Below are 21,007 nucleotides of genomic sequence, written 5' to 3' on the forward strand. Positions count from 1 at the left end.
TAAAGAAGAGCAGAGCTTCCTTGTAACGTATTTCAATGAAGAAGCTAGTTAAAAGTACTGTTAATCTAGATCGACCGCTATCAGCAAGTTCTGCCGAAGTACATGATACAAATTTTGATTTTATTTCAATAGAGATAGCTATTTTCCTTAAAGTCCAATATGCAAGACAGATATCTACAAACGATAGTGGATCTGATTTAGACAACCCCTGTCCTACTAGGGTTATAAGATGGTGTACTTTCTGTGTATAGTTAAACCATTCTAAAGTCGAATAAAGAAAGAGGAAAAACAGTTCGAAAATCGACCACTTCACTGCCAACAAACCCACTCCTGCTCAACCAACAGCCAGCAAAATTATCTGAAAAAAGTGTGAAGCAAACAATAAAAATACTTAGAAAAAGTTTTCTTTCGCGCAATGCGCCAACTTTGGCTATTAAATATTTACCAACTTTCATTGGTAAAAGCGCATCTTCAAATCAGGTTGCACTCGAAATATCTTGACCCGTTGGACTGACATTATATATATATATACACACACATATACATATATATATATATATATACACACACATATACATATATATATATATATATATATAACATGAGAATTGGGTTTTCGAGACAATGTTGAGCTGTACTTGGGCTTTGTTAGTGGGCAACTTTATTGACAAACCCAAAATACAGCTCAGTATTGTATCGAATACTCTATTCTCACTAAAAAAAAAAGCGTGATAACGGTTTAAGGCAACGTTTTTTTTTTTTTTGAAAAAAAACATTGTCGTAAACTGTTAGCTTTTGAATCACTTGTCAGAATTTGATCGACGGTTATATGTAGAGAGAGACATGGTCAAGATATGGCAAGCACTGGCCCTCTCTAATGGGCCACTTACCTTCATTGAAGATGCACTTCACAGCTGGTTGCGGCAGTTGTGGACAGGTAGTCCATTCCGGTTGAGCAAGTAACGGGATGTTGTTCTTGGCTGTTTTCTCATCTGCGCCTATGTCATTTGCTGCTAAAAAGCTCTACGCCCTGAAGGTCTGCCACATGCAGGGCCTAAAGCTATCGCCGTCCTTAGAGCCTCTCTTGCATATTCTTCGTAGCGTCAACACCCTTACCGCTTTTGATCAGTTCATCGATGTTGATCTTGGGCTTTTTCGGAGTCTTCGAGCCTCGTCGATTTCCTACGATTCACATTCGTAATAAATTAGTAATAGTTATATATAAAGTTCTATATAAAAGAACAATTCGAAGTAACGTGGATATGCACGTTAGGCATTTCCGGCTGTCTAACAGTTTTCAAACCTCATCCGGACGTTCACGATGAATCCCCTCTTTCTGGTCAACTATATTTGGTGACGCATACTTTTCGCTAAATTCAAAACCGTTTAATAATAACAACCACCAAATAAAAAATAGAAAAGCTGTATGGATGCCACAGGAGGCAGATAACAAGAATACTTAAACGTAAATCGCACTACCTGAAATTGATTTTTTCCGGTCTTCCTGTTTTGTGCTTGTCTTAGTAGCTGAAGGAGTGACTATAGCGGCCCCTGTCTCCTTATTATTGGAATCACCAGGAAAGAGAGCGTCGTCCTCTTCATCGATATCCTCTTCAATTATTTCTTCTGCCAGCATCGATGGGTCAAAGCCTGAAATCGACATTCGTGTTAAATAAATTCAAATGTGTGGGCCTTTATAAGTACGCTTACAGAACTAAAGAGCCGGTATTCCGTTCTGCGAGATGTTCAAGCCAGCTGTCGGCTAATAGCGGTCACGATCATGGAAATTCATCACAAAAAAAAATTAGGTAAAGTTTCGTACTCGAACGACGTCGTTTCATTTTCGGATTCAGAGCTTAAATGAGCAAAATCGACAACAAAGCCCGTGGATTCAAGCTTGCAAGCTCTTACCGATTGTCGTTCCCAGTTGCATTTTAGCTTTCTGGAAGATAACGGATAGCTTTTCCTGTACAACGTTAATACACATTGACGTAAGCGCGAGGCCGAACAACAGATAGATAAAAGTAGCCATCATGAAGATTGGATGTTCCGGAACCAAGTCACCAAAGCCTGTGTTAATAGAAATGAATGAATTAATTTATTTAGCACGTATTGCAATGAACCACTAAGCGCCCCGCAAAAGAGATTTGTTTATTGTTGTTCCAAATACTCAAACGACCGGAAAAGTGACCCTTTCGTTTAACACATTTCTTCAAGGAGCTCCAATCGACGGAAAACTAGAGTCTTTAGAGATAATGAAACGAAAGGCCCTTACGAGCCACGAAGTGAATTGCAGAAAAAATTTTTCAACTGAGTGCTTCTATTGAAGTCAGCAGCAGTGAAGCCAGAGGCCTGCCGAAAGACCCACACGTATTCCCACTCATATATATATATACAAGGAATTTGTTCATCTCTTTTAGCTATGAGTTTGATTAAATCCAATTTATAATATTCATTAAATCCAGTTCTTTTTTATTGAGCCCCTGTTCACACAGGCTAAAATAGTTGTAACTGCTTTATTGCTGCTATACATATTCGCGGACTCCATATAGACCTTTAGGAGCACGCTAACAGAAATGCGGCATTTCTTTTTAAACAAAATACACACGTTTTTTTCTGAGTAAAATTAGCTATCAATCAGAATTTTCCGTTTTATTTATCGCGTCTATAGCGTGCCGGATCTAAATTGTCATTAGTCATCTCTAAAGCTTCTTAAGTCTGCTACGTACGCTGCCCAATCAAATTTCTAATTATCCGGCCATTACGTCTGTTCCGTAAATGAAAAGCGAATCCTATAGCGGATGAATTTTTCACAGTCACTATAGGACCTCCAGCTACAACTTGAGACTAATGTCCTGAAAGGTATATTTTCTTCAGTTCTTAAACATATTTTGTTGATTCTGTTTCTAATTGAATGTTTCAAACTTTACATTTGGCGCTACTGTTCTTATGGTTTATTTCAAGCCGCTGGCTTCTAATACGAAACAAGGTATGTCTACACCGGATTTCGAAACTTGGATAACCTCTCGTTGACAAACACGCTGACTCATCATAGAAATGATTACTAATTCATTCAATCGTACGCTATTATGGAAACTACCCTTTGTGATATCTGTATTCTGCAAGATCGCATGGTAGGACTGTCATCGGTCTTTATCTGTGATAAATCCTAATTTCCGATATCTCAAGAGCTAGAGCCTTTGGTACAGATGCCGTGTACAAGTTCCCCGGCTGAAATTGACAAATAAAGATGTACCCGTGGACCGCAAAACAAAAATGGCGCTACAATATGAGTAGTTAATATGAGCCATTAAGATTTATACCGTTGATAACAAATGCTACCCTAATCGAACTACTATGAACCGTCACACTTGTTCCTTTATTAGCCATTAGCTCGACCAGTAACTGAGTAAAAATTCCTGTAATATTTCACGACACGTACATCTCGACTTATTTGCACAAATCTACATTGTTTAATAATTTATTATTTAATCATATAATTTAAATCTATAGGGCTCCAAATACAGGGTAAATCAACATTTGTCTTGATACGCAAATATGCTTTAAGCGTGCCCACGTAAAGTTTTAATTATATCAAAACATCACGTACCATTTTCGGCATTGTCCGTGTACAATAGCACACGCCTTTAAATACTATAGGTGCCCCTGCGGGCAACACAATCAAGTACGCTTTGTCCCATTCAACGAAAATAAGTTGTTGAATATAAAAATAAGATATTAACCTGGGCTACGGTCTTAGTTTTAGAGTAAAGGTGAGGGACCGGTCGGTCCCAAGGGAAATTCCAACGTCGTCCAAACACTAACGTTTGACCCTGTTTCGCTGAGTCTGAGATCCTTCGAGATATTTACGATGTGGTTCCGACGAAGACCGTACGGTCGTCGGAGGCCTTCGTAAATCAACATATCGAATACCCGCCAACTATCGATGAAATGAAGTATGGCAGAACGAGGGATTTATGTCAACACAAGCTGCTGGAAGATTTTCAATCACTGATCAAAGGCTTTGCACGTACCAGATTGACTGCTTTATTACTCAGTGCCTTATCGCACAGCTATACGCATAATGTAACGGAGTGCAACTTGCTACAAGAGGTGGGCAACTTGTTTAGATGACTTGTGACAGACCCGTTTACCTCCATCTTGAATGAATCATGATTTGTGTCCACCGTATAGCACTACGAACAGGCAAATTTCCGTTATACTCAAGTTGGATCTATGGTCCACTGGCAAACGGTTCAGGTAGCGTGACTGAGAAAGTCCACGGCTGAAGTCGTTAACCGTATCATAGACTTATTTTTTACAGTTACAGAAAAGCCTATGAAGCCTTTCAATTTAACATCCTCTGTTGGCCTGCACTGCTGCTATTCTTGCAAGAAAATAATGCAATCGACATTGAGAAAGAAATAATCATAGCACTAAACGTTATGATTGAACGTTTTCATTTCAGTCATATATAGTCAAAAGCTTGGCAGAGCACTTTTGAGAAATGCCTGATTTTTTGCATAAAGTAAAATTAATTTGCCATTTGATTTAGCTGTGTACTTTGTCAGATAAGGTAATGACGCCTTCCTTTGAGCGGAACTCTTTAACATATGAAAACGCACTCCCGTGAAGCCATATTTCTTTTAGCACCCCATTGAGTGATCGGGATTTGCCACGTTTACGGATATGAGCAATTTCTAAGACAGAGCTCAATAGTGGCAGAATATCTGCTATTATGAGCCCTGTCTAACATAATCTTTTAAGGCAACACGACTCCAGTACAATTCGCAGTATCTCGCCTGGGACAGAGACCTCATTATCCAATAGTTGTACCATTGCCAAGAACGATTTCCTCTGTTAGCGGCATATTGAGATATTGGAAATAATACTTTCCATGGATGCGCGTCCTAATATATTATTTGGACTTCCTAATAAAATGTAGTGACACGCCAGATTAAAGGCTTTGCAAAAGGAAAAAGTTGCAGCAAATCATGCATTATTGAATATACTGTTGATATGACATCTAGGTTCCTGGAATACATCTGAATATACTGCGTTACTGACATAACGCCCAGAAGAAGTATTTGTGCAACGCGTTTTTCCAACATTTTTTTCCTAGAATAACGGCTGAGGCACAGGTGGGGAGTGAGGGACTTAAGGGAAAGGTAGTTCATGGTTTTATGGTCAGGTACCAGGAGGTGAATTAGCAAAATCTGCTTTAGTCGGTGTAGTACGATTCGTCATAAAGATTGGACACTAGTTTAGTTGGCAATGCTGATAAATTACTTACCGACAGTGGACATTGAGATGAAAACGAAGTAGAAAGAATCGGTGAAGTCCCAAGGTTCCCAGACAGTGAACAAGATGGCACCAGCTGTCATGTAGAGGGACAAAATCATAAGAGCGATCGATACGGGAAGGTTGAATTCATCGTCAACCTCGGCCGCAAAATCTTCGCCAATCTGAATCATTAACAAATGTGTCCTATGAGCTATAAGCAAGTAGAGCTTATTGATAAATATTTTATACAATCTGACACTCTAGATTGACGGCATTCTATGAAAATAAATCATTATTTTGGCGGCTGAGGATTACTTCTATGGTGCTAGTAGTTTGTGAACTACTAAAGAACTACTACGTTAAAAATTTAATTTTTAACTGAATCTACGTAATGTAATGTATAGAAAATAGTCGAGTTATAATTATGAGCAGTGGCTAGTAGGCCAAATCGATGCAAGCGCCCCCCAATCTCTGCTAGTCGGCCGGGCTTCTTCCATTGTCTACTGGTACTATAATATATATATATATATATATATATATATATATATATTTTTTTTTTTTCTTTAAAGTATCATGTTTTTGAATTAAAAAAAAATAAGGTAAGATCCCGAACGCATGTATAGGCTGTTATTTCAGCTGTTTAAACATGATAGTTTTTTTGGTGTGATGATGTGGTTTGGCTCATGTTGTAAAATTGGAAGCGTACCTCAGATTGGCCGGCCTCTGTGTCAGCTTTACGAGACTCGACATCGGTATTTATCCCATCCTCACCGCCATCCGCCTGTTTCGCTTTTGGTTTCATATAGGCTGGATACGGAACGTATGTCATTTTATCGTTTACCTTCTGCCAGACGAAGGCAACATACTGCAAATATAGAAGAATTAAAAAATTATAAATAAAAGAATCAAACTCTACGATTGGGGTTTTACGCCAGCTTGTATAAGGTAGGGATGTCAACAATAGGCTACTACAGCCAGAGTCCTAACAAAGCGCGTGAGGTCAACGATGTCCGAAACATGTTCCTCACGTCGTTTTGCTAGTGAAAATATCATCAAGTTCTCTCATAAATAGCACTCTGATAGTTTTGAGAGCAAAGAATTTTCGCAAAATATCAAACTCATATTGGAATACATAACAAAATAATAGAAAAAGATGGAATTTAATAGTAGTTGATGTGGAGAATTTTGAAGCCATCGTGAATAGAGGCATGGCGTCTAGCCAGCCATGTTTGCACAACATCAGCGAACCAATCCAATTCAGCTGGAGCCCAGCAACGTGTTCGAAGTTCCCTAGGTGGTTGTGTCCTGTTTTACTGATAGGCTCTGAAAATTGAATCCAACTGGTGCAGCATGTGTGTTCCTATGGTTCTGAATCAAAAGATGACTTTTATCGGACTTTAACAAAGACACTCTGAGGAGGAGCTGTGAGCTTGCTTTTTATCATGACGTCACGGGAATTAGAGTATAGTTGTCCAGCACGGTACACGTGGTATAACAACAGCATCAGTCCGTGGTGGTTGGTAGCGCATAAGGATTTAGTCTCTTTCGATAAATAGATACTCCTTATTCTCTTGGAATAGCTTAGGTAAATCAACTCAATGATGTTAGGTGATTTAACATTTTTTTTTTATTTTACTGGTGGCAAGGCCATTTTGCCGACAACTCTTCACGTGCGAAATTACATTGACTTGTGTGTGCATCCATCCCCCTTTTCGTATGGAGGTTGGAATCCCGATCATCTCAAATGCACGGAGCACGATTTTTGCTAACGTCGAGGACAAAGGTCATCAACTAATTTTTCATGTGTAAGTAAGCAGAAGTATTAAAAATGCATTATCAAATTACAAAATCGTTAAATTCACAAAACTTGAATTGAAGTTACCTTAGAAACTTCTGAAAATGTAAAGAGGTTTTAACAATTAATTATAGAAAGGGTTCCATCGTGGATTGAAGACATGCTATAATATCCGACGGATATACCGATAATCGGGATGCAGGTAGTCGCTATTACGTACTACCACTGTTTTCTGTCACTAACTGAAAAGGTCTGAAATGTAAAGACAGGTATAAGCGATGTAAATATCCGCTGGAAGGTAAAAACTGGATCCTTTTATATCTGGTGGAATTAGCATGGAGCAAGGGATTGTTCATGGGCATGAAGGTTATCATTGCTATAGTATTAGTACATTTGTTTTGCAATCTATAAAACTTAGAAACCCTCAGGTTAACCTAGATGTTTAGTATTTCTTCTTCCTACAAGCATTAAAAACCAAATTTGTTCTAGATTTTCATAAATTATGTACTTTACCAAGACAATCCTAGTAAGGTGAAAATAGGCTAAAAGCTGTTCTGCTACGGTTGAAAATAATACTCAACAAATCTTAACCTGATGAAAACACATTGAGATATTACGCAAAAAACACTGCACTGTACTGCAAATCCCTACCTGAACGGGACCATTTCTTTTGCGGTCTTTTCTCGTACACGTCCCAGTCCGATAAAAGTGCTTAGTAAGGAAGAAAAACCACTTAATCCAGCGGGTAAATAGCTTGCCAAGATCTGCCAGCACCATGAGCAATAATGGTATGCCGACAATTCCGTAAAAAATTGTGGCAATCTTGCCCGTCGTTGTTGACGGACTTATATTTCCGTAACCTGTAAACGAACAGTAAATTTAGCATGGTCAAGTGAGTCTCTGCCCTATCAGCCTCAATTGGCTTAGAAACTCAATTAGCTATCTCGAAAATAGTACAATAATAAATAATATATGTTTATTTATGTTTAATTAAACATGCTATATCTAGGGTCTGAAAAACTGGTGGACGATGCCTCTTTTTATCTATAATTTGCTTGAAGGGATGAAACAGGATACTTATGTGATCAAAATACATTCTATGAATAACAAGAATTCCGTGTAGAATACATATAAATATTATACGATCCGTTTCTAGTACTCTACTTAAACAAATCCAGGTATCTCAATTGAATTTTTCGAATTTATTCCAAGTGCCAGTTTTGACGGGTATGTTTATCCAATACAACTATCATTTGGCGTAATTATATCTTTAATTCAGAGCGTAAACATTCACTAGTAATTTCCAAAATAGTTGTTTCTTAAGCCGTAAATAATTTTCTAATAATGACGTGCGTTAAAAGATGTTGGTAGTTTGTAGTAAAGTGTTGTTCAACGAAATTAAAATTTGGACTGATAACAGGTCACAGGTCTTAAAAGTGCGACTTCTTAAAGCGGCCCATAATTACCGAAGTCGCAAAAAGTCCTCAGAAAAATCAACCGTTGGCTCCTACCTGGACGACTGAAGCACCAGTTAACATTCAGCTTTCGAAAATGGCCGTTAATTTTTATGTAAACAATCGAGGTGCATCAGAAGAGGTTTTCTTGATCGGTTTGTTTTTCTTCTAATTTTCTAAAAACCACATAAAAACTCATAATAACGTCGACTGTCGAAATCGTTACGATCATTGGGAGCTTGTCTCGCGTGAACACCTAGGATAACAGCTGACCTTCAATCAAGTTCCGAAAACGAAAGATTCCTTGTTTGCTATCTGATTTCAGAGGAGGCTGTTCCTTTTCCTGACGCCGATGTTGGTAAATAAACGCATGCATGCTATGACAAACTGCTTACCTGAACGTAAATGCTCTTTGTTGAGATGCCAATGCTCAAAAATTATCTACGGATACACCTTTTTTTCTATTTTTCTCGATTCTTTAATACTTTTATTTTGGAGTATGCTAACAAGACAGGTTCGCTAGCTTCTTATGTCAATAGTTGTTACACCTGACGCTGAGATGGATTGAATCCCTTACTATAGAATTCAAAAAATCGTCTCACCAAAGCACCACTCACAACAGGCAGCATCTGATATGCGAAATAAATGAATTATAAACAACCAAATATATTAGAAAAAGTCGAGTCGTTTATAACTAGCGTGATTATGCCCTTTCTTCAGAAAGTTTTTTTCTTGCCACGTGAACAGTACGCTAAAGTCGTTTGTTCACGAGAATATTTTAAATGTTTACCTAAATTATTTGAGAATATCCGCGCTCAGTGGTCTAATGTTAATAAATCTACGCGATTTTACGTTTCCACGTCGCTGTTTTTAGAACAGTATAATCTAAATCAGAGTGCTTTAAACAGATATTAAATTTCTTCGAACTGTCACGCTCATCGCGATAATTTGGCGCGAGACAGGAGAGATACCTCAGAGACAGGAGAGATACCTCAGAGGCAGGAGAGATACCCCAGAGACAGGAGACGATCACCATGTAGAAAACAACCACACGAGAATTATTGTTTATCATTTCGATGTGTCAACTAAGAACAAAAAAGCCAAAAAAGAAATCCTACTAATATCAAACGTCCTATATGAATAGTGGGGGTTTCAGAGTTTAGAAAGGATACGTACGTCTTACGTGCCCTCAAACGTAAATAGTAAATCCAAATTTCGTCTACGCTAGCGATGATTTCCTACGGATGTTGCTTATTAACAATGTTATTATAATATTGATAATAGCAGGAAAGGGATCCCTACACAGCGTATTTGTTTAGCTTTAGCCGAGGTCTAAAATTAATTAAATATCTTTTTAAAGGCTATATTCTGTGTGAGATGAATGCAGTTCACTAGAACTGATATGACGATCCTGTGTGACGTTTCTTTGACACAGATTAGGGAGAGATCGATTAGAGGGAGAAGGGGTGCCGCATGCGGCCCCATCAAGCAAATATCCATTTTGGGTCAACGTGTCACTAATTAAGCGGCCGCACTAGATTTGATTAGTACAGACTTAAAGCATAAAACCCAGAACAGTGGGCAAGGAGAAAAGTTGTTCCTGTTCTATAATTTCTGATATTAGAATTATTCGATATCTGTTTTGACTGCGCTAATGTGCAGAAAGACTTTCACGTAATCTTGCATACACATCCCCTTTTATGTGATCTAGTCACATTCCGGCTCTACAAACAAGTTTACAGAATGGTGAAGTTCTGCAAGCAAAACTTAGTTGCCATCGAAGAGCAAAAATTAGTTAAAATGAAGCGTAATTAAACTTGCCTCTCAAGCATGTATCACTTCCTGGGCAAATAGTCTTGTCTAGAGGTACAATTCACGAAAAACATTATCGCTCTGTTTGGAACTGCTCTTTCGAGAATCTTTCATCCTATCGTTCGGGTTAGAACAAAGTGGCCCAAACTTTTATAATATTCCACATCAATTCTACTCTAACTTGAGCATCACTAAGAAACCAGGACACCGACATTACCAGGGTCAAGTAAGAAAGCTACTATGTGAAACAAGACAAATAACCAAGCAATGCAGCAGACTCGATTGAATAGTATACTCCCCCACAGGAATCTCGAATTTTCGAAGAGGAACCGTGGGCAAGTCATGGTACCGCTTGTTAAATGTATAGTCAGTTAATTAAGAGGTTTTTATAACAGCCTTTCAAAAATGGATGTGAATGCCTACCACGGCTGACGGAAACGCAATATAATCTTCATTTAAAAATAAATCTTAGAGAGCACAATTGTCAGAAGGGATCTTTCTGGCTCACAGTAAGAGAGGAACGCCTAAAGTTAAGAAGACTCTGAGGGTAACTGCAATTCTCGCTCATAGAACGGCCAGCCGCATCCTTTACTTCTTCAAGCCGCTTTTTGGACGGTTTCTGTTTGACCTTTTTTCTTGGCTGTTTTCCTAACTAGGCTTGTTTAGTGGACTGACCTTGTTTCCTTTTGTATGTCTTTTCCACTAGTGTGCGATAGGATAAATTTCCGTAGATAGAGTGGGGAGGGTACAGAAATTCTTTCTTATTTTGCATATATTTTCCAATCACACAAGCGAAGGCTGAGAAATACTCCGTATTTATTGTCGTAACGTGTACCATTCCCACGGGTGCCGAATGCCATGTAAGCCACCATAAGAATATTGCTAAGAAATGACATTTAAGAGGTGAACGCGCATATGGAGGATACATTCGAGCTTATAGTTCCGTTCTAGTATGTACCCTCAGATGTATAACAGTTGAAAAAGGACTCAGAAATTTCAATACTGGAACACATAGGCAGTCCTGACTGACTTTCACAGTTATCCAGTCCGCAAGCCGACCCGCTCTAAAGTCGTCCAGTCACAACGGCCAGCTACGTCCCTCAATAGCTTTTTCTGTAAACGTTTTGCTCGGCTTCCTACCGCTCCCTGCAGCAGTTGTTTTATTCATAATCAATATATCTATTGCTTGCTTTGAACACGTTTAGTAGCAATAATAGCATCGGATTTGTTTCGACTATAAAATAGATGTCCCTTGATAAGTAAACTGGCGCAACAGGCTACAGTATTAACCTCTCGAAATCCTGAGTCCTGTAAATGAGAAGGGTATGTAAGCTATATAGATAGGCTACCTATAACAACAGTACTGTATCATACAGAGCTCAAATTCAAATAAAGTTCCGGCAGAATTAGTCATCATTCCAATAGAATGGTAATATTCAGCTGTTCAGCATTGAGCAGTACGTCATACAACCGAAACCGGGTAAAGCTGTCTGCGGTTGCACGCATCTCGCTGCGGCAGTATAGTTTATTTTTAGAAATCATTCGTGATTGGTTTATGCCGCCTACTCAAATGTTTATTATATATATATAACTAATTATGCGGTTACGTTCAACGTATGATGCTAACATCTCAAAACCAATGCTCGCGGTTGGAAAGCCCACCCAGCGAAGTTAATGCCCCGCCACTCTGCTTGGTACCTGACCTATATTCCACCACATCTGGTACAGACGCCTGGGGCGTCTGACATATAAATACTCACTGTACCACATATGCTGTGGTGGAACCGATACACTGCAAAACGCGTAACTATGTGTCGGTCATTTTTATTCGCTTTGCCCTGGGTTCTATGTGTAGGAATAATGGGGGCGGCCCAGATCCTTCGGTACCGAAACTAGAGTAGTAAACATCTGTTTTAGTCTCTGGACAGTCATACAATGTCATCTTTATACAGCCGGGTACTTTTTGTAACGGAGCCCTACAGAGCGCTTTAAAAAAGAACAGTTTATTTCATATTTGAATAGAGATATACGGCAATATATCCGCATGTGCCAATCTATTGAACTAACTTGCTAACTTACAATGTAACTGCGTCGGCAACTTTAGGCAGTAAAAAGAGTGTCGTGCAAATTCAAGTTTTGTCATGCTCAGCTATCGTAGATGGAACCGGTTGACATTAACATTAGTGAGAATTTATAAAATGTGCATTACATTTGCCTAGCTTTGTTTATCCATAAGCCAGTTTACCCCAAAATACCCCCAATTTACCAATTACCTAATTTACATATAGACGCGATTTAGACATTTAATTTTAGCAACGATGTCTGAAGGCTCTTCTGAAGGCCAAAGAGGTATAAAGTATATATCTAAATATATTCTATAACATAATAAGAAGTATATTCTATTAACATAGTTACTCAACAGTTAGTCCTAAATTTGTCCGTCGCTTGAGTTAGTCATCCTAAGGATACAGCACTGAAAATTACCTCGTCGTACAAATAAACAATGCTTCAATAATAACACACATTATATATAATAATACGTATGATATTTATTCACGCCAGATACTATGCTGTTTCAGTTTCAAGTGTCATTATAATGAACACGGGTTAGTTCAATAAATTCTGCACATCATTAATATCTTGTTTCGCAAAAATCAATGTTTAGACAATGTAGCTCTTTTTAGTCGGATTCAGGATTAACTATTTTATTTTTTTGTTTCATTATTACGTTGTTAGTTTTAAAAAAAGATCCCAGATTACCCTAAATAGCTTTGCGACTACAGATTGCTGATATAAATCAATATTATTACTATTCTCTTTTAATGAAGTTTCAAAACGGGCCAAAGGCTGTGCTCGATCGAAATGACCTAGCCAGGCCGGTCCTACTCCGACTAAACTTTGTCCTTAAAACTGGTACTAACGCCCGAAAAAATGTTTAACATTAATATGATACGGAATTTACACGGGATGCTCCATTTTGTTTGTCTCAGTTAACTCATAAACCAAAGGTAATAACCATGATTCATTCCGCGTCATGATATTATCGTATGTTCTTGGGTTTTTATGAAAGCACACTAATAATTTAAATATTGCATACGATTATTTTCCTGTCTTTGAAACGCTTGTCGCCACGCTTCGCGTAACAAGCTTCAAACGAAATATCAGCACTCAAAGGATTCAGCCTTTTGGAAAAAACGTCTAACAGACCGATGTGTTAGAATTTGCTAATCGGATACGGAGTTTATGGACATGAGAAGCATTGATTGGCAATACCAAATGCACACACAATACGACGACGATGATTATGAGGATCCTGAATAAATAAAGAAAAAAAAAAAACACTGTTTGCTGGAAAGGCAGTTTTATAATAATCCGTTATTAACAGAAAAACACTTAGTGTTTTTGTGAGTCGAACACACAAATGCCCGACACCGATCGTTAAGGTTACGTTCCGTCTTTTCCGTTTAGTGAGACTATAAAGGTCTGGATACCGTGTTTCCTTGCCTACTGTCTAAGTTACTGGCTAGCGAATTTAGCCGTTCTTTACGCCCCCTTTGTCGTTCTTCTACATAGTAAAGTGATCACTTAGGTAAGTTAGTTGATAGAAGCGAATTAATAGTTAAAGCGAGCATACGAGTCAAAGGCAAATCGGTTGACTTTGTATAATTTCTTCTTTTTTCTGACTTTGTATAATAGTTCGTAAGAAATGGCTTTCAAAGCGACCCATTCTGACTCCGTACCACAGCTCGAAATATAGTTAATTGAACCCATAATGCTCTAGCCACCATGGCTGTGGTCATCGCCTACCCAAACTTGATCGACTGATCAGCAATTTTTTTTTTCCCTAAAATCGTCGTGATGCCGTATGGTATTACGTTGGAGAGTAGAGGACAGGCCGTTCCTTTGTTCGAAAGACCTCATCGGGCTTTCGCACTGAACTTAATTGTGTTCTATGCGACATCTTTTTACATCACAGACGATGCGTTTCGACAGCCACAAAAATTAGTGGTCTACCGTTGGCATCGGGTCAGTGATCCTCCGAGGCGATGTCTACATGCCAGAGTGTGCTATGCTGTGCATTATATGCACAATAGCACATAGGTAGCAAGAACCTTACCAAAATTGTTCGAGACAATCGGAGAGATGCAAAGGCGGATATCGCTTGTCATAAACCGTATCAGAGGTAGAGTACTATTGAGTTTCGAAGCCTCCTTTGGTTGAATTTCCGTGCTTTTTTTGTGTGCGCCAATAGCTTGTCAACTCATCTGTTGCTTTGCCTGAACCTTCAAAGTGTATTTTACTATTTCGAAAAGTGTCCTGAGCCTTTGGTGCCTCTCGACGGTTGAAAGATCATCTCCGATGATACGGAACTTTCCTTCAATGCGGCCTTTCCAAACATGAACCAAATGTTGCTTCACAAGAAGATTATTGAAAGCCAAATAAGTTAGTCAATTAGAATCTTTCTAGCACTAAGTAAATAAATAAATAAACCTACGTCAGGAATACTCGAGCATTGTATCTATTATACATTGAAAACTGGAATCTTGGCGTACATAAAAAGAATTTTAGTTGATTTAATTTAGTAATTTCGTTCATCGCAGATCTCACAGTATTTTACATATAATAATAATAATAATAATAATAATAGTCTTTAAATATATCGAAGTATTGTAGTGGATGTAGCGCATGAACGTTTTCAGACGCCGTGACAGGTTCACAGTGATCTATGGTCAATAATAATAAATTCGTATTCAAATTTCAATTCTAAACACTCACTTCAACTTATATATAATAGTTTATATATTTAGTATATAATATTTAGTTTAATAAACGTGTAATAGTTTCTTTGTTGACTGGATCGGCAAGCATGTCTTGCGAAAATACTGCGTACCCTAGAAACAGAATGCACGGGTACCCAACGTTAGATATATATGAATAGAACACACAAAAGCCCAGGGTCTATTCGACGCTCGCTAGATTACTGAAAAATAACACAGACCGACAATTGTGCTTAACCAGAAACCAACATATAATTAACTGTGTTTGTTGGTCTGCTAGAAAACCCGCGGCGTTATAGGCAATGAAGTAAATTTACAGTGGCGGTACACTCACATTATTTATCGGTCATTATTGAATCGCGTTGGCGGAGTAGTTTAAGATAACCGACAGACGACAAAAAGATATTAACGATAGTGCACTATGATATAGTTAAGTACAAGCTTTATTAAATATAGGTTCATTAACAAATGATTGCTTGTCTAGCGCAACGGCTACACAGGATGGCCTGGTCCTTAAGGTTGCTTGATGATACATCATACCGGTAGGCATTTAATTACCTGCTCACCCATTTGCCAGCCGCGTCATACGCAGAACCTTTTCTAGAAATGAATAGAGTACCATAGCCTCGACATTATTTCCTCCCCTTGGCGTTGATCCATTTTTTTCCGAACTCGTTTTCTCTTCTGCGCCCGCTAGTTAACGGCTTCTTTACGCACCAAAAGGCACTCCCACTCACTTAGGCAGCGGAGAAAAAAACGTAGGATAAGGTCTGTCGGACCAGCAGCGGCAAGCCTGAACACAGCCTCGACGACCATATTTCAATAAACTTTATGGCGGGCTCAGCGGTATTTGTCGAAGGTTCCTCATCGGCTAGCTACTTTGCACTGTACAAGTCAGCTCTAACAGATTCTATATAGAGAACTCAGTTCGGCTATAATACGACCGGGTACCACCACACCGTCACCAGGTCACATCGCCGAGAGCAAGAAATGAAGCTATAGCATAGCGGCCGCGAACCGCATGCAAGTTTCTGCCTCGTTGTCAAGCGCACACATACATACATACATGCATATATACGAAGCGCGGCCAGTGTACCCTGTTTACATATTTGGAAAATGATGGTGTGCAAATTCCGGTGACCTTCGGAGTTCGTTTCGAGGTTACACTCGATCTTTGTTCTGTTAGCAGCTTGGCAACGTCCTTATTTATCCAGATAAGAACGACCGGATAAGGGCCAAAGGTACATCGTATACTCTCGTATACGGTACACAGAAGTCCAACACGTCAGTTTATGAGAAATTGCTTTTTAAGGACAAACGTTTAACATTGCAATGCATGTTGTCTACAGGTAACTCTGTATCTACACATGCAGACGCACATTTCATACGACACGAATATGCAGAAAGCAGGTAAGTAACTAATCAATTCAAAAGAAAGTTGTCCTTGTGTATTACTGCGCCTCCCACCATATAATCGGCCACAGCAGTCTATAGAACTGAGCGATAGGCACGCATCATGATTTAGGTACGTTATATCGATCACTAAACAGATTCACACCATCGCGCATAGTTACTTTTTACTATTGAAGCCAAAGCCCTGTTTTACCGTTTAGGACGCTGCGTTCTCTATGCCTATGTGTCGGTTTATTTATACGTCTAATATTTATAGGTGCCCTCTGTGTGACATGTTTCGTTACGCTCTTCGTCCCGGTGCGTTGGCCTGCTGCATCCTGACTTGTCAAAAGTTCATTCTGGTCACCCTTGTTATTGCGAATATGGCCGTCCAATGTTGTTGATCTCTAACCGCATCCGTCCCATCGAACAAGGCAAAGTCTACATCCTCAATATTAATTACTCATAATATGGCAAACAAAAGTACGGTTATTGATTGTGTGGCTGTGGTTCCCGCTACAGCCTGTTATGCTAAGGAACATCGGTCAAAATCCAATTATGATTGCGGATCAATCATTGTGATACACAATGCCTCTCCTCCGATCTTTTACTAGAAGACATCATTTGTCGAACTGGAGGCACATGAACGATATTGTCTTGAATCTTCTAACGGATACTCTATTTTGCGATTTTAGAATAGACATTTTGTGTGTGTGTGAGTGTGTGTGTGTGTGTGCTATCTCATAACTTTAGTCCTTAAAGTTAAGCCATATTTTCTAAAATTTAGATGTATGCCCAAGTTTAAGTACATAATCGCCGTTGTCCGATCTAAGATGCAGCAAACGTTAAACTTATACTGGGAAACGGAACTGTTCTATAACAGTGTGATAATTCGCGACTATTTGTTTGTTTTCGCGAAGTATATATAAATCATTAACTTGAATTAATATCATCACCGGGGCTGTTGACAGTGAGTCACGAAGATCTGATAATTAGAGCGATTTAACAATCTGAACCCAACCCTAAAACTACGGAGGCAGTTTGCCGTATAAACGTTATATTCTATTTAGAATTTACTACTAGAAGCAGCCTAAAACGTTAACTTAAAAAGTAGCGAAAAAGAAATTTTGAACTTGAAACGAGTTTCGTGGAAAACCCACTGCCAAATCGTTACTAATGGAACGTTAAAATCTTTGGCGGATGCTGACTAGTTTCAGTTTACGGGAGCTAGCGTTCAGGCTTGGTAGATGTAAAAATGCCATACATCTTAATTTTGGCTTTGGGCTATTAAGAGAAAAAAATCGGCATAATTTAAGCGGGTATCAAAAATAAAGAAGTAGAGACGCTTGACTCCTTTTACTTTTACGTTATGACGATGACGTTATAAGGACCCGTTGTGGCATTACATTGTCGTGTTTGACTTTCTGGGGTCATCGCAGGCAGTCATGTTACTGGACGGATGCAAATGACCCTACGGAATCTCGCCCCAAAGCAAATGTAAAACTGCAAACGTTTACTGGGTGTGCTCAGCAGTCGAATGCAGGTGTTGTCCGCTTGAGCTTCATAAATCCCTGTTCACCGATCACAACTGAATTTCAGCCAACAGTTGAAGGACACCGCAGTAGCCGGTAAACTGCTACCATAGTACGACAACACTCGACTAAGTACCATAAAAATAACGGTGGCAACGACATAGCAGCTACAGTTGAAGGTTCCGTGTCATCTCACCAGAAAGCTGCTGCTCTCATAATGTTGATAACTTCCTAATAGGAAAATTGAGCAAGTTACCATCCAAACCGCAGAAAATTATAGATAATGTATGCTTTGACTGATTCGTGTGAAAAAAAAAAGGCTCAGAAAGGTTCACACTGAACAACCTAATGTCTATGAGGCATGGACAAAATTGTTCAGCAAACACACATAGAAATTTCGAAATTTCCTGCTCATATAGGCAACAACCCTATCTTTGAATTCGGGCTTAATGTAAACTCGTTATCTGAATAAGAAGATGACCGACGAGTAAATTTCCTGATCAGAAAATGAAAAATTAGATAAGATATGCTAAAAACTATTATTTAATTTCAGACGATTCATTGACGAGCAACCCATTTACTGTATTTAAATAATTGCTCAGCGATTAATTAGCGATCGAAGAAGATCCACCATAAGGTTAGTAAAGTGAATCTTTTAGAAGCTGCTCTTCGTAATACCAATAAATCTCATTGACGCGTATATCGGACACTTACTTGCGTCAATACTTAAGTCAATTTAAAAAAAATCGACACGCTAAAACAGGTTCAACCTACCGAGCGTCGTCACAATTGTCATGCAGTAGAATAGGGAACCAGGAAAGGTCCATTGAGTTGAATAATTTGAAACGAAGTCCATGTTATCCAGGTCGAGGACCACCTTTTCGTGGCTTAGGAGTGTCTGGCTAGCAAGACTCTTCCAGTCTTCCACAGTATGATTTCTCAAATTGCTTTGAAGCGTATCGAGAACGGCGGTTCGCGTTTCATTAAGAAATACCATTTGCTTAATAGACTGTTCCTCATTGGGTGCCTCAATCCAACGAAACATTGCAGCTCCAATGAAGCAATAGGCCAGGAGAACAAGCAGTAGCATCAAATGCGAAAACCATTTTTCCGAAAACTCTTTGATTTTCTTCGCAAATTGAACACCTTGTGATACTGCGGTTCCGATTCCCCTACCAGTGATATTGGCCACATTCATTGGGTTGACGAAAAAAAATTGCGGAGGCTTGCTGGGGTTTTTCGATTGTATGGATATGACAGACCTTTCTGAGGCGTACATTGGTCGGCGCCGTAAACTGGTGGGGGTGCCTGGGCGTGAGGGCACCCTCTGGACGCCCGCCGGTGCACAAGGCTTGAGTGCCGCAGACGACGACATTGTATACGGACGGTTGTGCTTAACGATCCAGCAATAGCACTGCTATTAGCGTAAAATGGTCCTTTGACTATAAACGTAACAGTAGCAATACGTCGTACACTTGTACACGAACTAGCACATAAAGTGAATCACCTACTACTAACTTTCGCCTTTACATAAACGAACTACAATGAGAACACACGACGACATAAGCCCGCAATTACAGTTGCTATACAGAGAAAAGAGCCTCGCTAAAAGCTGGTCGGAAAGTTATCACGGCGAGCGTGGGTTCGAGTCACCTGGGTTCGGTTACCAGGCACAAACCAGCGAAACTACGCTGTGATGCTTCTCGCCAGTGTGGTAATGCCGTCGACGCGAGTTCGTAACCGGGCCGTAGGCATAATATAGTAGGCAGCAAAGCATTTCGAAGCAGAGAGCGACACTGAGTGCGTCCAATGACTTTGCTACTACCGCTACAAAACTATCGAGAAGAGTCAATACGAACGCGTTCGTCGCTCTGGCAGCGAGTGTACCGGTCATAGAGTTGTAGTGCCTCCGCTGTCTACCCAATGCTCCGTGGCTACCTAGGATACAAACGCCTAGCAGACATGGCTTTCCGGCCGACATCTAAACCACATTCATGTACAGATACGAAGACAGATAGACAGATGTATCAGGAAAAGGTCGAGTTTGAACCGAACACAGGCTTAAAGGAAAAACGTCCAATAAAGCATCCTCGTGTGGAGCAGTAGTTCACGAGCCCAGGGTCTGGGAAAAATAATTGATTCTGCAGCCGTTCCTTTTGTATTGGCCGTCCTTCAAACGCTACTGGTTAAAGGATCATGAGAGGAAACTAGAACGTGTGCTTTTAAGATCGATAGGCACGCCTAAAATTGCATTGATTCTCAAGCGTTTACTGACATAGCGCTGATAGCTGTTTGCTCTGTCAATACAGAAAAGTCATGGACCAATGTCTGATCACGTTGGTTCCTCATGGGCCTGGTCTTGTTAGATAGGGACGACAGTTATAACAACTTTTTTGACTCTACAATCCTCCGCTGCTACATATTTAAATTAACCGAAATAGAAACTTGAGTAGAAATGGCGGAACCAATATTCAAATACGACACTTTGTCCATAGCGGTAGCCGTTGGGGATCTAGAGAAAATGGCGATGAAGACACCGTTACATATTTATTTTTCTACTAAATTTATATACAAGTAGTCGATCATTTGGCGCGGCGAATCTTCATTCTGCTGTCTTGATATAAAAAGGAGAAACCCTTTTGTACTCAGAAATCATCAATGTAATACGGCATAAGCTGAAATACTGAAAAGCTGAAACGGAACATAAACAAATATCGATGACACCTCTGGAGCGGAGTCCATGATGGGTGGCCCATCTCTGATGGACTATTCGAACGGCTTCTCGTAGGCGAAGCCACAGAGAACCGTATTGTGTGTATTGCTGCTGTTATTATTTCGTCGTTATTACTGTTATTAGCAGATCATTTATGAAAAATTATAACGAACGCCACTCAGTATATTTCCCTAGATCACCTCTTACTCTGGCTACGTGTTTCTGATGGTCAGAACCGTTTTTCCCGA

The 21,007-nt window shown here is 39.4% G+C and overlaps 1 protein-coding gene across 4 annotated transcripts in view; it reads right to left on the minus strand.

Annotated features, from left to right (window-relative positions):
* LOC111250736 (TWiK family of potassium channels protein 18-like) overlaps positions 1-21,007 on the minus strand; it is a 36,495-nt gene that overhangs the window by 2,431 nt on the left and 13,057 nt on the right. Inside the window, exons 1-7 of one of the 4 annotated variants that reach the window (XR_002673492.2) lie at positions 18,821-19,770; positions 7,730-7,938; positions 5,990-6,148; positions 5,294-5,465; positions 1,912-2,070; positions 1,480-1,650; positions 891-1,182 (exon numbers count right to left, since the gene is read on the minus strand). Coding sequence is in view for 1 of the 4 variants with exons in the window: in XM_022806385.2 (XP_022662120.1) it covers positions 1,117-1,182; positions 1,480-1,650; positions 1,912-2,070; positions 5,294-5,465; positions 5,990-6,148; positions 7,730-7,938; positions 18,821-19,421 (1,537 nt within the window). In the remaining 3 variants the exon portion in view is untranslated. Of the gene's footprint in view, positions 1-890; positions 1,183-1,479; positions 1,651-1,911; positions 2,071-5,293; positions 5,466-5,989; positions 6,149-7,729; positions 7,939-18,820; positions 19,777-21,007 lie in introns of those variants that run through there. The other 3 variants (XM_022806385.2, XR_015328000.1, XR_002673494.2) reach the window with 3 other exon arrangements.

The sequence above is a fragment of the Varroa destructor genome, unplaced genomic scaffold (genome assembly GCF_002443255.2).
Source record: "Varroa destructor unplaced genomic scaffold, Vdes_3.0 BEIS01000005.1, whole genome shotgun sequence".
Taxonomy (NCBI): Eukaryota; Metazoa; Arthropoda; class Arachnida; order Mesostigmata; family Varroidae; genus Varroa; species Varroa destructor.